Source organism: Oncorhynchus clarkii, chromosome 28 (assembly GCF_045791955.1).
Source record: "Oncorhynchus clarkii lewisi isolate Uvic-CL-2024 chromosome 28, UVic_Ocla_1.0, whole genome shotgun sequence".
In the NCBI taxonomy this organism is placed as follows: Eukaryota; Metazoa; Chordata; class Actinopteri; order Salmoniformes; family Salmonidae; genus Oncorhynchus; species Oncorhynchus clarkii.
In genome coordinates this window covers 38504310-38519578 of record NC_092174.1, presented here as the reverse complement: position 1 = coordinate 38519578, position 15269 = coordinate 38504310, and the positions used below count along the sequence as shown (strand labels likewise).

The 15269-nt window shown below is 47.8% G+C and overlaps 3 protein-coding genes across 3 annotated transcripts in view; all 3 read left to right on the top strand.

Annotated features, from left to right (window-relative positions):
* The first annotated feature begins 578 nt into the window (after positions 1-578).
* Positions 579-5109, top strand: LOC139387020 (mitochondrial transcription termination factor 4). Its single transcript, XM_071132970.1, has 4 exons — positions 579-640; positions 958-1390; positions 1761-1945; positions 4629-5109. Exons 1-4 carry the CDS (start codon positions 614-616, stop codon positions 5001-5003), a joined length of 1020 nt encoding a protein of 339 aa, XP_070989071.1. The 5' UTR covers positions 579-613; the 3' UTR covers positions 5004-5109.
* A 7104-nt stretch (positions 5110-12213) lies between these two features.
* Positions 12214-13218, top strand: LOC139386545 (probable G-protein coupled receptor 148). The gene has a single exon (XM_071132182.1). The coding sequence runs from the start codon at positions 12214-12216 to the stop codon at positions 13216-13218; it is 1005 nt and encodes a 334-aa protein (XP_070988283.1).
* Positions 13219-14788: 1570 nt separating this feature from the next.
* Positions 14789-15269, top strand: part of LOC139386782 (probable G-protein coupled receptor 148) — a 5397-nt gene continuing 4916 nt past the window's right edge. The window contains 1 exon segment of the mRNA XM_071132591.1: positions 14789-15084. Within this exon segment, the coding sequence (XP_070988692.1) occupies positions 14789-15084 (296 nt within the window).

Genomic DNA, 15269 nt, shown 5'->3' with positions numbered 1-15269 from the left:
TTATCAGTTTGACTGTTTCCTGTTTCAACATTGCAAATAAAATATACAAATATTTAAGCTAGAATCCTCGTTTGCTGAATTTGTTGTGGGGGCTGGGGTCGTCATGGATGCATAAATGCTTTGATTCCTAAACAGTAAAACATGTATGAAAATACCCTCATGACATTCTGTACTGTCACATATAAAACATTTGATCTCAAATCTAAAATGACTGTGTATAGAGCAGAATTAAACGCTTTAGCTTCACTGTCCATATAAATGCTTAGGGGAGAGTATACATACAAATTGTTAAACTGAGCTTTGTTCAACTGTCATACCCCATCAGAACACGAAATATGTAAGCTTGTTTAACTCCAATTTGTGTAAACCATGTTAATGTTTAGCCTCGACATGGTTAACTATACTTCTGACATGGCTGGTCAGCATCTATAGCTCTGAATTTGAGCGTGGTTAATGATTCTAGCTTTAACTACTTTTTCATATCAAGTACAAATGCACTTATTATACTGTGAAACTTAAAGACGAGGCAGAACCAATGTTGATTTTTGTGGACGGAACGGTCTCTTATGCTAGTGCACAAGTCTAGGGGGACATATTTTGCAGACGGACAAACATGAGCTTTCAAGCAACCAGACGTTTGGTAAGCTGGCATCTACTTTTTACTATTTCTAAGAATTTTGTGCTGATATAATGTAAATGTTAATTATGATGAATTAATGGAGGTCTGTATTTTTAACCATAGTAACACTTTCACAGTTTGATAACGGGTTTGAGCAGCTATACTACATAGCTAGCTAAGTTAGCTTGATAGCTAGCAAGTAATGTATTTTGATACCACAGGTTTGAATGCCTGACCTGATAGTCCTTGTCTGAACAATATGCTACAAAGTGAACCACCGAGCTACCATTCTTTTCATTTCCAGCTACACATCTACTTTACCATGTTTATTTCTGCAGGTTCTACAATGGACCCTGAGAAATGCAACCTGCCCAGTCCTGAACCTAAGAACCATCCTTGGGAGTGACAATGTACGACGAGGTTTCACGACATGCAGACTCCTCTGTTCCACCCACAACCAGACTAGCACCCTGCATCAACATACGGACCTGTCACAGCGCCAACTGCAGCCGGGCAGGGAGCTATCCATACGGGCTCTACTTGACATGGGCTTCACAGACACGCAGGCAGATCAACTGTTAGAGGCAGCAAACAAAGGTCGAGGGGGGCAGAGTGAACATGCCTCTTCCACACTCATGGCTCTGTTCGTCCTGGGCCTCAACCCATCTAGTGTGCTGAAAGTCCTGGAGAAGTGTCCAGAGTTGTTTTACGTAAAGGGCACTCAGCTGCAGCAACGTATGGACAACCTGAGGAGACTAGGGCTGCTTGAAGGTGAGAGGATCAACCTGTGTTGGCACTCTATTCTCATAGGTTGTACAGTGTAATTTATCATTTGATGGTCAGAGCCAGTGAATTACACTTTGCATAACTGACGTAAGTGATTGTTATTATATATGTATGTGTGTTTTTTTGGAATATCTACAATATTCACAAAGGTATTGTATTAGTGGAAGCTGCTGAGGGGAGGACGGCTCATAACAATAGCTGGAATGGTATCAAACCAATGTTTTGGACTCCATTCCAGCCATTATTATGAGTCTACCTCCCCTCAGCAGCCTCCACTGCATTGGATGTGTATGTGCATAACATCTTCCACCCATTTGCCATGGATGCTCTGTAACCCCTGTTTGTCTCTTTACAGGAAGTCTGCAGCGGGTGGTGAGCCACTACCCCCAGATCCTGACCCTGCCTTTGAGGAGGGTGAACACAGTGGCCAGGTTCCTCAGGGAGAAGTGTGCCTTCACTGTCCAGCAGGCCACTGACATCATCAGAGACTCTCCAGCCGTGGTGCAGGATGACCTGGGACAGCTGGAGTACAAGTTCCAGGTCAGAGGTCACACTCACTGAGAGTTATATGGAGATTCTCAATCTAATATCCTTGATGAACTGCGCTCCTCTCGCCCCATTCTCAAAACCCATTGGATGAGGTCAGAGCGGAGGGACTCACTCATCCAATGGATGTGGTTGATACCAAAATATTGGGCCGGGGCAATAGCATTTTCGCAATACTCGTTAGTATCGGGGCAAAGAAACAAAACCCGAAACACATTTAACTGCTTTAGGAAAACAGCCCTGATGTTGAAAACAAACATTATGTTGTCATCCAGAGTCACATATATTTATTTTCCAGGCTACAGCACACAATATTTTACATACAGCAGTGTCGTGACGTGGCTATCGTTAATGGATGGTTATTTTATGAAATCAATTAACTATGTTGAATTATTAGGTGATTAAATGGTTCATGTAACTCATTAGCAATCTTGAAAGTTTTTTAACGAGTTACCGTTTCCCAAATTAACTCAAGAATAAATGCTTAGTCATCCATTAATTATTATTACCTCATATCAGTCTCATTCTGAACGTCGTTGACTTAAAATTTGCACGAACCCTAGTCTAAATGATAATTCAGCGATACACAAATTGGCTTCATTATTTATTTACAAAATAATCACACAGAATTACATAAACAGATAATAATAGATAGATAATACTTTGATTACAAACATAATGCAATGAAAAGTCCCTAGTGGACTAACCCGATATGACGGCTTGTTACACAATGAAAGGGGTGGGGAAAGAAAGAGCGGGAGGAGAGACCAAGGAATTCAACTATCGTACATACAGTTACATACAGTTGAATAATATGCTCATGGGAATGTGAATAATTTGAACATGAACGACCGCTCATTCGAAAAGAATTGCAATGTATTTATTTACGCCAAGATTCCTGTCTGTCGTCTCTGAAACCACTTGATCCGTCCGTGCCGAATAGTTAGACAAATTCTCTGGTTGTCCAAGTCTCAGTGTCCTCAGTGTCCTCAGTTGTAGTAGTAGGCTTTCTTTATTCTGGAAGTGTTTGTTAGAATGAATACATCAGACGTTCCAATGGTCGTTTTGATAAGATCTTCCTGGTGTCTTTGGTCAAAGTTCTAGACTACTTTACATGCAGAGCTGCAGGCGGTGCATGTCTTAGTCTTCTTTACTTGTCGAGTTACAGAGGGGTCTTGTAGTTTTAGACCATTTGTCAAGTATTCAGCTCGCTCTGCACGTATACTGGTCTAGCAGTTTTAAACCAATTTACACACCAGTAGCAACCTGGCAATGTACTGGTGTAATGTAAATTTCATTAGGAGTCCTTTTATGCACTTGCCTTGGAGGACGGTTCCATCATGTTGCCACAATGTTTGTGCTCACGTGGGCGCTTGGTTATGACTTGGCAAAAGTTTCTTAGGAAAAACAATTATCTCTCTTAGAAGGCTTAAATCATATTTCATCTTCTCACAAATAGTTTCATATTTAATCATATAAGTTCCAAAACATTTAGATGTAAATCTGATAACTAGGTTCGTATACATTTGTACAGTTATTGTTATTTAGTTATACCGTCCTTAATGATATCACAAAACAACAACTAATTTGACATGATTGTTGTTTGGAGCCCCACCAACCATTTCCCACACTATTTACGTTAGAAATATTGTTTCCAACCTTTTGATGTTAAAGTATTGCAAGGTCTCTCTCTGTTGTAACACCCAGACATTCCATTCTCCAAACTGCAAAGGGCCAGAGAGAGAAAGTTTACAACCGGCCCAAACCCCCCCCCCCCCCCCCCCCCCCTCATCTCTGGTGGGGGGGGGGGGGGGGGGGGGGGGGTTGCTCTCTGTGATCCTCACCCAGGAGGGAAAGTCGTGACAGCAGGTTTTTAGAGTTTGGCTTCATGTTTTCAATTCTGCAGTGGTGTAAAGTACTTAAATAAAAATATTTTAAGGTACTACTTAAGTAGTTTTTTTGGGGTATCTATACTTTACTCTATTTATAGTTTTGACAACTTTTACTTCACTACATTCCTAAATAAAATTATGTACTTTTTACTCCATACATTTTTCCTGACACCCAAAAGTACTTTTACATTTTGAACACTACCAGGACAGGAAAATGGCCTAATTCACACACTTATCAACAGAAAATCCCTGGTCATCCCTACTGCCTCTGATTTGGCGGTCTCACTAAGCACATGCGTTGTTTGTAAATTATATCTTAGTGTTGGAGCGTGCCCCTCGCTATCTGTAAATAAAATGTAAAAAACAAGGTAATGACGCTGTAACAAATGTACAATTATTTATACTTTTACTTTTGATACTGAAGTATATTTTAGCAATTATATTTACTTTTGATACTTTTAGACTTACTCAAGTAGTATTTCACTGGGTGACGTTCACTTTTGAGTCATTTTCTATTAAGGTATCTTTTTACTTTTACTCAAGTATGACAATTGGGTACTTTTTACACCACTGTATTTTTTTGCCATGGTAAAATACGATTCTCAATGCAAAGTTCCCTATTGGTTCAGTAAAGAAATGAAAGCTCCAGCTACAAGAGAACTTCAACAGCCTTATGCTGATCATTAAGCATATGTTTTTAAGTATGTTGGTCCTTTATGTCGAATATATTACACTAGTTTTCTTTGTGTTCTTACACCTTTTTCCCCCCCCATCCCTCTCGGCAGTACACTTACTTCCGCATGGGGGTCAAGCAGGCGGAGATGGTGAAGTCCAAGCTGTTCCGTGTCACCCTGGAGGAAGTACGCTGCAGACACAGTTTCCTGGAGCGCAGGGGGCTGTACCAGACCCCAGACAAGAAGGGCCAGACTCTCATAGTCAACCCCAAACTCAAAGACATCCTAGCCGTCGCCGAGGAAACTTACCTCGCTGACATCGCCATGGCAACACGGGAGGAGTTTAAGGTGTTTCAGAAGCTGATGGCGAGAGAATGGCAGGAGGAGGATAGGGACATGGGAGCTGACAGTGATGATGACGATGAAGAGGAAGATGAAGACGAGGAAGACATGAAAAGTGGCTATAGGCAGAGGAGAAAGAAATGAGGCTAAAGACTGGGAGGAACCGCTGATATCTGAAACAGAATGGATATTTAAAATGATCTAGCTATTTATCACTTGAAAAAAATGAAATAAAGTATTTCCATTTTGATTGCTGGCCTTTGCTTGACTATTTTTGACTGTTATTGAGCTGTTGTTTGAACATTTAGTAAAATGGTGTCTGCCATCAGTGACTGTCCGCTCATTGAACAAACACACAATTGTAAAAACCCATGAACATGTTCTGTTGGGATGGCAACAACTTTCATCTCATTCTCAAAACTGCACCTGACTGCCCATTTGTGTATTTACCTGTCCAGGTATCCATGGCAACACTAGGGTAAAGTGAAGTGGACACTTTGAGGCCAGCACCATAGTGCTCCCTGTCAGGGTTGGCCTGGCCCCAGCACCATAGTGTTCCCTGTCAGGGTTGGTCTGTCCCCAGCACCATAGTGCTCCCTGTCAGGGTTGGTCTGTTCCCAGCACCATAGTGTTCCCTGTCAGGGTTGGTCTGCCCCCAGCACCATAGTGTTCCCTGTCAGGGTTGGTCTGTTCCCAGCACCATAGTGTTCCCTGTCAGGGTTGGTCTGTTCCCAGCACCATAGTGCTCCCTGTCAGGGTTGGTCTGTTCCCAGCACCATAGTGTTCCCTGTCAGGGTTGGTCTGCCCCCAGCACCATAGTGTTCCCTGTCAGGGTTGTTCTGCCCCCAGCACCATAGTGTTCCCTGTCAGGGTTGGGTTGTCCCCAGCACCATAGTGTTCCCTGTCAGGGTTGGCCCCTGCACCATAGTGTTCCCTGTCAGGGTTGGGTTGTCCCCAGCACCATAGTGTTCCCTGTCAGGGTTGGGTTGTCCCCAGCACCATAGTGCTCCCTGTCAGAGTTGGCCCCAGCACCATAGTGTTCCCTGTCAGGGTTGGCCCCAGCACCATAGTGTTCCCTGTCAGGGTTGGCCCCAGCACCATAGTGTTCCCTGTCAGGGTTGGCCCCAGCACCATAGTGTTCCCTGTCAGGGTTGGCCCCTGCACCATAGTGTTCCCTGTCAGGGTTGGCCCCAGCACCATAGTGTTCCCTGTCAGGGTTGGCCCCAGCACCATAGTGTTCCCTGTCAGGGTTGGCCCCAGCACCATAGTGTTCCCTGTCAGGGTTGGCCCCAGCACCATAGTGTTCCCTGTCAGGGTTGGCCCCAGCACCATAGTGTTCCCTGTCAGGGTTGGCCCCAGCACCATAGTGTTCCCTGTCAGGGTTGGCCCCTGCACCATAGTGTTCCCTGTCAGGGTTGGCCCCAGCACCATAGTGTTCCCTGTCAGGGTTGGCCCCAGCACCATAGTGTTCCCTGTCAGGTTTGGCCCCTGCACCATAGTGTTCCCTGTCAGGGTTGGCCCCAGCACCATAGTGTTCCCTGTCAGGGTTGGCCCCAGCACCATAGTGTTCCCTGTCAGGGTTGGCCCCAACACCATAGTGCTCCCTGTCAGGGTTGGTCTGTTCCCAGCACCATAGTGTTCCCTGTCAGGGTTGGTCTGTTCCCAGCACCATAGTGTTCCCTGTCAGGGTTGGGTTGTCCCCAGCACCATAGTGTTCCCTGTCAGGGTTGGGTTGTCCCCAGCACCATAGTGTTCCCTGTCAGGGTTGGCCCCAGCACAATAGTGTTCCCTGTCAGGGTTGGTCCCAGCACCATAGTGTTCCCTGTCAGGGTTGGCCCCAGCACCATAGTGTTCCCTGTCAGGTTTGTCCCCAGCACCATAGTGTTCCCTGTCAGGGTTGGCCCCAACACCATAGTGTTCCCTGTCAGGGTTGGCCCCTGCACCATAGTGTTCCCTGTCAGGGTTGGCCCCTGCACCATAGTGTTCCCTGTCAGGGTTGGCCCCTGCACCATAGTGTTCCCTGTCAGGGTTGGCCCCAGCACCATAGTGTTCCCTGTCAGGGTTGGCCCCAGCACCATAGTGTTCCCTGTCAGGTTTGGCCCCTGCACCATAGTGTTCCCTGTCAGGGTTGGCCCCAGCACCATAGTGTTCCCTGTCAGGGTTGGCCCCAGCACCATAGTGTTCCCTGTCAGGGTTGGCCCCAACACCATAGTGCTCCCTGTCAGGGTTGGTCTGTTCCCAGCACCATAGTGTTCCCTGTCAGGGTTGGTCTGTTCCCAGCACCATAGTGTTCCCTGTCAGGGTTGGGTTGTCCCCAGCACCATAGTGTTCCCTGTCAGGGTTGGGTTGTCCCCAGCACCATAGTGTTCCCTGTCAGGGTTGGCCCCAGCACCATAGTGTTCCCTGTCAGGGTTGGTCCCAGCACCATAGTGTTCCCTGTCAGGGTTGGCCCCAGCACCATAGTGTTCCCTGTCAGGTTTGTCCCCAGCACCATAGTGTTCCCTGTCAGGGTTGGCCCCAACACCATAGTGTTCCCTGTCAGGGTTGGCCCCTGCACCATAGTGTTCCCTGTCAGGGTTGGCCCCTGCACCATAGTGTTCCCTGTCAGGGTTGGCCCCAACACCATAGTGTTCCCTGTCAGGGTTGGCCCCAGCACCATAGTGTTCCCTGTCAGGGTTGGCCCCAGCACCATAGTGTTCCCTGTCAGGGTTGTCCCCAGCACCATAGTGTTCCCTGTCAGGGTTGGCCCCAGCACCATAGTGTTCCCTGTCAGGGTTGGTCCCAGCACCATAGTGTTCCCTGTCAGGGTTGGCCCCAGCACCATAGTGTTCCCTGTCAGGGTTGGCCCCTGCACCATAGTGTTCCCTGTCAGGGTTGGCCCCAGCACCATAGTGTTCCCTGTCAGGTTTGGCCCCAGCACCATAGTGTTCCCTGTCAGGGTTGGCCCCAACACCATAGTGTTCCCTGTCAGGGTTGGCCCCTGCACCATAGTGTTCCCTGTCAGGGTTGGCCCCAACACCATAGTGTTCCCTGTCAGGGTTGGCCCCTGCACCATAGTGTTCCCTGTCAGGGTTGGCCCCAGCACCATAGTGTTCCCTGTCAGGGTTGGCCCCTGCACCATAGTGTTCCCTGTCAGGGTTGGCCCCAGCACCATAGTGTTCCCTGTCAGGGTTGGCCCCAGCACCATAGTGTTCCCTGTCAGGGTTGGCCCCAGCACCATAGTGTTCCCTGTCAGGGTTGGCCCCAGCACCATAGTGTTCCCTGTCAGGGTTGGCCCCAGCACCATAGTGTTCCCTGTCAGGGTTGGCCCCAGCACCATAGTGTTCCCTGTCAGGGTTGGCCCCTGCACCATAGTGTTCCCTGTCAGGGTTGGCCCCAGCACCATAGTGTTCCCTGTCAGGGTTGGCCCCAGCACCATAGTGTTCCCTGTCAGGTTTGGCCCCTGCACCATAGTGTTCCCTGTCAGGGTTGGCCCCAGCACCATAGTGTTCCCTGTCAGGGTTGGCCCCAGCACCATAGTGTTCCCTGTCAGGGTTGGCCCCAACACCATAGTGCTCCCTGTCAGGGTTGGTCTGTTCCCAGCACCATAGTGTTCCCTGTCAGGGTTGGTCTGTTCCCAGCACCATAGTGTTCCCTGTCAGGGTTGGGTTGTCCCCAGCACCATAGTGTTCCCTGTCAGGGTTGGGTTGTCCCCAGCACCATAGTGTTCCCTGTCAGGGTTGGCCCCAGCACAATAGTGTTCCCTGTCAGGGTTGGTCCCAGCACCATAGTGTTCCCTGTCAGGGTTGGCCCCAGCACCATAGTGTTCCCTGTCAGGTTTGTCCCCAGCACCATAGTGTTCCCTGTCAGGGTTGGCCCCAACACCATAGTGTTCCCTGTCAGGGTTGGCCCCTGCACCATAGTGTTCCCTGTCAGGGTTGGCCCCTGCACCATAGTGTTCCCTGTCAGGGTTGGCCCCTGCACCATAGTGTTCCCTGTCAGGGTTGGCCCCAGCACCATAGTGTTCCCTGTCAGGGTTGGCCCCAGCACCATAGTGTTCCCTGTCAGGGTTGGCCCCAGCACCATAGTGTTCCCTGTCAGGTTTGGCCCCTGCACCATAGTGTTCCCTGTCAGGGTTGGCCCCAGCACCATAGTGTTCCCTGTCAGGGTTGGCCCCAGCACCATAGTGTTCCCTGTCAGGGTTGGCCCCAACACCATAGTGCTCCCTGTCAGGGTTGGTCTGTTCCCAGCACCATAGTGTTCCCTGTCAGGGTTGGTCTGTTCCCAGCACCATAGTGTTCCCTGTCAGGGTTGGGTTGTCCCCAGCACCATAGTGTTCCCTGTCAGGGTTGGGTTGTCCCCAGCACCATAGTGTTCCCTGTCAGGGTTGGCCCCAGCACCATAGTGTTCCCTGTCAGGGTTGGTCCCAGCACCATAGTGTTCCCTGTCAGGGTTGGCCCCAGCACCATAGTGTTCCCTGTCAGGTTTGTCCCCAGCACCATAGTGTTCCCTGTCAGGGTTGGCCCCATCACCATAGTGTTCCCTGTCAGGGTTGGCCCCTGCACCATAGTGTTCCCTGTCAGGGTTGGCCCCTGCACCATAGTGTTCCCTGTCAGGGTTGGCCCCAACACCATAGTGTTCCCTGTCAGGGTTGGCCCCAGCACCATAGTGTTCCCTGTCAGGGTTGGCCCCAGCACCATAGTGTTCCCTGTCAGGGTTGTCCCCAGCACCATAGTGTTCCCTGTCAGGGTTGGCCCCAGCACCATAGTGTTCCCTGTCAGGGTTGGTCCCAGCACCATAGTGTTCCCTGTCAGGGTTGGCCCCAGCACCATAGTGTTCCCTGTCAGGGTTGGCCCCTGCACCATAGTGTTCCCTGTCAGGGTTGGCCCCAGCACCATAGTGTTCCCTGTCAGGTTTGGCCCCAGCACCATAGTGTTCCCTGTCAGGGTTGGCCCCAACACCATAGTGTTCCCTGTCAGGGTTGGCCCCTGCACCATAGTGTTCCCTGTCAGGGTTGGCCCCAACACCATAGTGTTCCCTGTCAGGGTTGGCCCCTGCACCATAGTGTTCCCTGTCAGGGTTGGCCCCTGCACCATAGTGTTCCCTGTCAGGGTTGGCCTGGCCCCAGGCAGCATATGGCGGCTTAGTCATTAGTCTGTCCCATCCGGATATGAGATCAGATGATGTCAACACCAGGAGGGCTAATGGATAAGAACACTCTGAACTGGCATGGCTTACACCTACACTGTTAGTTTAGTCCCAACTGTCTGGTTGAGAGGGGGAGAGTGATCCTATTCACTGATGATCTATGGCTGCATTTCCTTCCACATAGTTGTTTCCCCTCCCCTCTTTGACCTTGCTAAACCTTATAGGGTTTTATGGGTGAAAGCAATATGGTGGAAACTGAAAGTGGCACTGTTGACTTACACCAACCATGTTTCTCAGATCTGTGATGGGGAGTAAGGCAGGAGTGGAGGATACATAGTTTCCTGGAATGAGACGCAGCCCGTGTCTCTGTGAAACAGCTAAGTGGCCCTGTCTTTATACATCCCTGTGTTATGTTCTATGAGTCAACAGACAGTGCATCAGGGCTGATAAGGCAAGTGGTGCAGTCAGTCAGTCGCTGGATCATTGATTTATAGAAGCATTAAGACTAATGGATGAATGCCAGCCATTACTTTGAAAATTAGGTAAGAAAATCACTTCGGACTTTTATTTATTGTTGACGGGAACTGGTTCCATTAATGAAACGTTGCCTTTGGTTGATCGATACGCTTGTCGATAGGTGTACGTCTGTAAACTTGACTGGGTTTGGTTGATCGATACGCTTGTTGATAGGTGTAGGTGTGTCTAAACTTGACTGGCTTTTACCTTTTGTGTTCATGTTCTAGACAAGGGAGAAAAGTTGATGCACCACATTTGTTTTGTAATGACAGTTTATTGATTAAAACTGCATTGATTAAGAAGCTAAAGCACGAAGTCTGATGTGACAAAGTCAAAATCATCATTTATATGAATGGTTAGATCATTTATCACTAAATAATGATCAATAGAAAGGTGTGAACTGATCAGCTATTTTAAATAGATTGCTATATCATTCAAAATGTATATATTATTTTTATGACTGTCAGCTATGAGTTGAGTAATAGTGGATGTTTAGCAGCCATACCACCCTGAATGTCTCTTGATCTATCTGAAGCTAAACAGGGTACGCGCTGGATGGGAGAACAGATGATGTAGCCTAAATGAGAACGTGTTTGGGAGTAGCCATGCTGATGGTACTCTGCGCGCTGGTTTCGGGAGTGAAGGTCATGGCGTATTGCTGTGCTGACACACTAACGGGTGGTGGAAACGTACCTTGTTAATTAACACAGTAACTGTGTATTTAGACACCAAAGTTCACAGACATTGCTGTGATTATGACACTGTGGTTTCGAATTTGAATTCATGCGAGATTAATCTTGTCGTTCATTTAAATATCTTGTGTAAATTGCAAAGCAGATGACATCTACGCTCTGCCTGAGTGAGCGAGCGAGCGAGAGAGGGAGGGAGTGCAGATGACTTTCCATTGAAATAATATTAGCTATCTGCTATATTGAAGAATGTTTACCTAATAACTTCAAATAAACTAGTTTGCTGAAGCCTCTCCATCACAGTACCTGTGTCCATATAATGCAGAGATAAGCTCCTTCAGATGACCACCGTTGTTTGTTTTAATCAGCCTGTTAATTAAGGTCCACGCTGACAGTCGTATAGAGGGTCAAATGGGTTTGAAATCTCTCCGTCTTCCTGTAATATAACATCTAGGCTTTCCTAGACAGCCGAAAAGAATGAGATTAAGCATATTTTTTAAATTTTATTTAACCTTTATTTAACTAGGCAAGTCAGTTAACAGCAAATTCTTGTTTACAATGAATGCCAAGGAACAGTGCTTGTTCAGGGGAAGAACGACAGATTTTTACCTTGTTCAGCTCGGTGGATTCGAACTAGCAACCTTTCGGATATCTAGATACATCAATTGTATACCCTTCATAATAACATGTATTAGGTTCTAAATCACTGGTAAAAAGCTAGGCCCGCTCTAACTTTAGATTATGTTTTTTACCATTGTTTCAGTCCATCTGATCTCCCACAGAAAGAGGACCATCTTTAGGAAAGGCGTCCTGCACCTGTCCACAGAGTTACAATACTGTCTGTTTTAATCCACAGAAAACAAAGGACCACCTTCACTTCAGATGCCCTGTCCAGGGCCGTATTCACTTGGCACCAAACGGAGGAGAACGAACTGAAACAGGGAGGGACGACCTGATCTTGTCCATTAAGTAACGCTTGTTTTCGTTCTCCATTGCAAAACGTTTTGCTACACTGTGCAGTAATGAATACGACCCAGCATCTAACCACACAGTTCCAGATGGTTCTATCAGAGAACATGGCAGCCATGGCCAACAGTTCACACCAGTGGTATGACAGTCTGCAGCGCTGGCACCTGGAGCTCTTCCTGATCCCCGCCTCCCTCCTCACCCTGGCCACCCTGCTGGCCAACCCCATCCTCCTGGCCTGCATCCTCTTCTCCCGTTCCCTGCGCCAGGAGACCCGCTACCTCCTCCTGGCCAACACCCTGGCCGCAGACATGCTCTTCCTCTCCCTCAACCTTGTCACTGTAGTCTGTAATACTTTGGGGGTAGCCATGCTGAGGGTACTCTGTGAGCTGGTTTCGGCAGTGACCGCTGTGGCGTATTGCTGCGCTGTGCTGACCGTCACACTAAAGGTGGTGGATACATACGTGGCGGTACGTTGGCCTCTCCACTACCACGACCTGCTCCCCCCGGCCCGTACCCAAAAGATCCTAGTCGGGGTCTGGCTGTTAGCCGCCATGTACCCCCTCTCCCTGGTCATCGTCATGGAGGTGATGGAGGACAACGCCCCACAGAGGTCAGAGGTGTGTCTCATTCTCATCTCCATAGGCAAGATGGGCAGCGAGATGATGGTGGGTGTTCACATCTACTTCACCATGGGAGCCGTTGTCTGCACCCTGCTCATCCTGTATTGTTACGGCCGTCTCTACTGGGTCACCAAGACCCAGGGCATCTGGCAGAGCCGCTACTCCCGAGCCCGGGTAACCCTCTTGGCCCACGGGGTTCTGCTCCTGCTCTACTTCAGCCCGGGCCTGGTCTTCACTGTGGAGCTGGTTCTGTACCAGCGCCAGGAGGTCAGCCAGGATATCCGCGTGTGGATCAACACTGTCAATATGTGTATGCTGATGCTACTGCCCAGGGCCTGTGCTCCCTACCTGTATGGTCTGTGGTATAGGGATATCTCTGATACTCTGCTGGCGGTGCTGCACCGACGCAGGAGGCTTAGTCAGGTCACTGTGGCCTAGAAATAAAGACCCACACTCTCACAACCCCATAAAGAGAAAGTAGCGGGCCAAGGGTTTGTTTAATAGAGACTTGTGAGAGTGCCCAGACTAAAGCATTGGTCCACAAATATTTGTACCTAACGAAGCCCACTATGTTCTCTTGTGACCCACGGTTTGCCATGTGCAAAATCATTCTCCAACCCCAAAGCTGCCTTGAAAAGACCATCACTTTTTAAAGAGGAAAAACAACATTAATTGCTTAACTTTTTAACCTTTTTTCATTAAATTGGTACTATCGCCAAGCTATTTCTGTGTCTTAGCCGATAACACTAGCCCTTCGCTATTCCATGTGTCAATGCAGATACAGTGAGCTCAAAGTGTTGGGACAGTGACACATTTGTTGTTGTTTTGGCTCTGAAATAATACAATGACTATGAGGTTAAAGTGCAGACTGTCAACTTTAATTTGAGAGTATTTTCATCCATACTGGGTGAGCCGTTTAACATTACAGCACTTTTTATACATAGTCCCCCCCCCCCCCTCCCCTTTTAGGGGACCAAAAGTATTGGGACAAGTTCACTTATGTGGATTAAAGTTGTACAAAGTTGAGTATTTGGTCCCATATTCACAGCACGCAATTATTACATCAAACTTGTGACTCTACAAACTTGTTGGATGCGTTTGCTGTTTGTTTTGGTTGTTTTTCAGATTATTTTGTACCCAAATAGAAATGAATGGTAAATAATGTATTGTGTCAGTTTGGAGTCACTTTTATTGTAAATAAGAATATAGTATGTTTCTAAACACTTCTACATTAATGTGGATGCTGCCATGGTTACAGATAATCCTGAATGAATCCTGAATAATGATGAGTGAACATGTTACAGAAGCACAAATATCATATCCCCCCTAAATAAAATGCGAACCTCCCCCGTTATTTTTAATGGAGAGAGATTAGCATTTCTTGGGGCCATGATGTTTGTTTTATATGTTGTTCTGGAATGTCTGTCCTAGTATCTCCCCAAATAATGAAAGGTCATTGGCAGGTTCAGTGCCTCTTATTTCCACATACCATATTCCTCTCGTTATGTGGAGACTTTAAAATGGTTGGTTTTGTCGGGTGTCTACTTTGAGAAGGTTCTTGTTATTGTTGCTTTGCCATATACTCTTAAAGCAGCTGGGACTGTTTCATGCACTGAACATTGAGCTTGTTTAAAAACAATGTAGGTGGGGTTGAATCAATTCTACATAACCCAAATGCAACCTACACGATCGTCACACATTAAATGATGTCAACAAGCTACATAAGCACCTAACAGCTGGGGTTTTATGACCGTAATATTATGGCAAAGTAGCATTTCTGTCCATTTGCCTCTAAAGACTTGTTTGCCCTTATCTGGGTGTCCAAGGAGACCAATAACAAACGGATCTGTGGATTGCCTAATGGAAGACTTCACACTCAGTGGCATCACCTCTAATGGCCTGATAGAAAAGAAAAACACTATCTCCTCAAACTCATTGTTGACACAGTCGGTCGGGTATGGTGGACACTGGGCAAAGAAGAGGGAGACGGCACGTTGGCTCTGTAGAGATGGCCGCTGAAGAGAACCAAGTGGTCCTGTCTCTCCTCTGTGCCTTTGGAACCTGGTACAACAGCTCTGGCCACGCTGAGAGACATAGCAGAATCTCCTCTGAGACCAGCGGCAACACCTCAGACACGACAAACACGACTACCAACTCCTTCCAGAGACAGGTGGAGCTGTTCACCCGCGAGTGGCACGTCTTCCTGCCTCCGCGCCAATCCAGGGCCATGCATGTTTGCCCCATCCTGGGCTTCCTCGCGGTTTCTCTGGTGATTCCTGTCATCCTCACCCGAATCCTGACCAGGTGAGTCACCCCAAATCCAAAATTGTCCCTTAGATCAGATGCATGAGTGTGGTGGTGTGTAGACCTGATAGATAGGTGTGGTGATGTGTAGACCTGATAGATAGGTGTGGTGGTGTGATGTGTAGACCTGATAGATAGGTGTGGTGGTGTGTAGACCTGATAGATAGGTGTGTTGGTGTGTAGAC

Excerpts from the sequence above, each read along its gene's own strand:
- LOC139387020 (XM_071132970.1), top strand. The coding sequence starts at position 614 with ATGAGCTTTCAAGCAACCAGACGTTTG. Across the intron at positions 641-957 it reads TTCAAGCAACCAGACGTTTG|GTTCTACAATGGACCCTGAG; the intron begins GTAAGCTGGCAT and ends TTATTTCTGCAG. Across the intron at positions 1,946-4,628 it reads AGCTGGAGTACAAGTTCCAG|TACACTTACTTCCGCATGGG; the intron begins GTCAGAGGTCAC and ends CCCTCTCGGCAG.
- LOC139386545 (XM_071132182.1), top strand. The coding sequence starts at position 12,214 with ATGAATACGACCCAGCATCTAACCACACAGTTCCAGATGGTTCTATCA.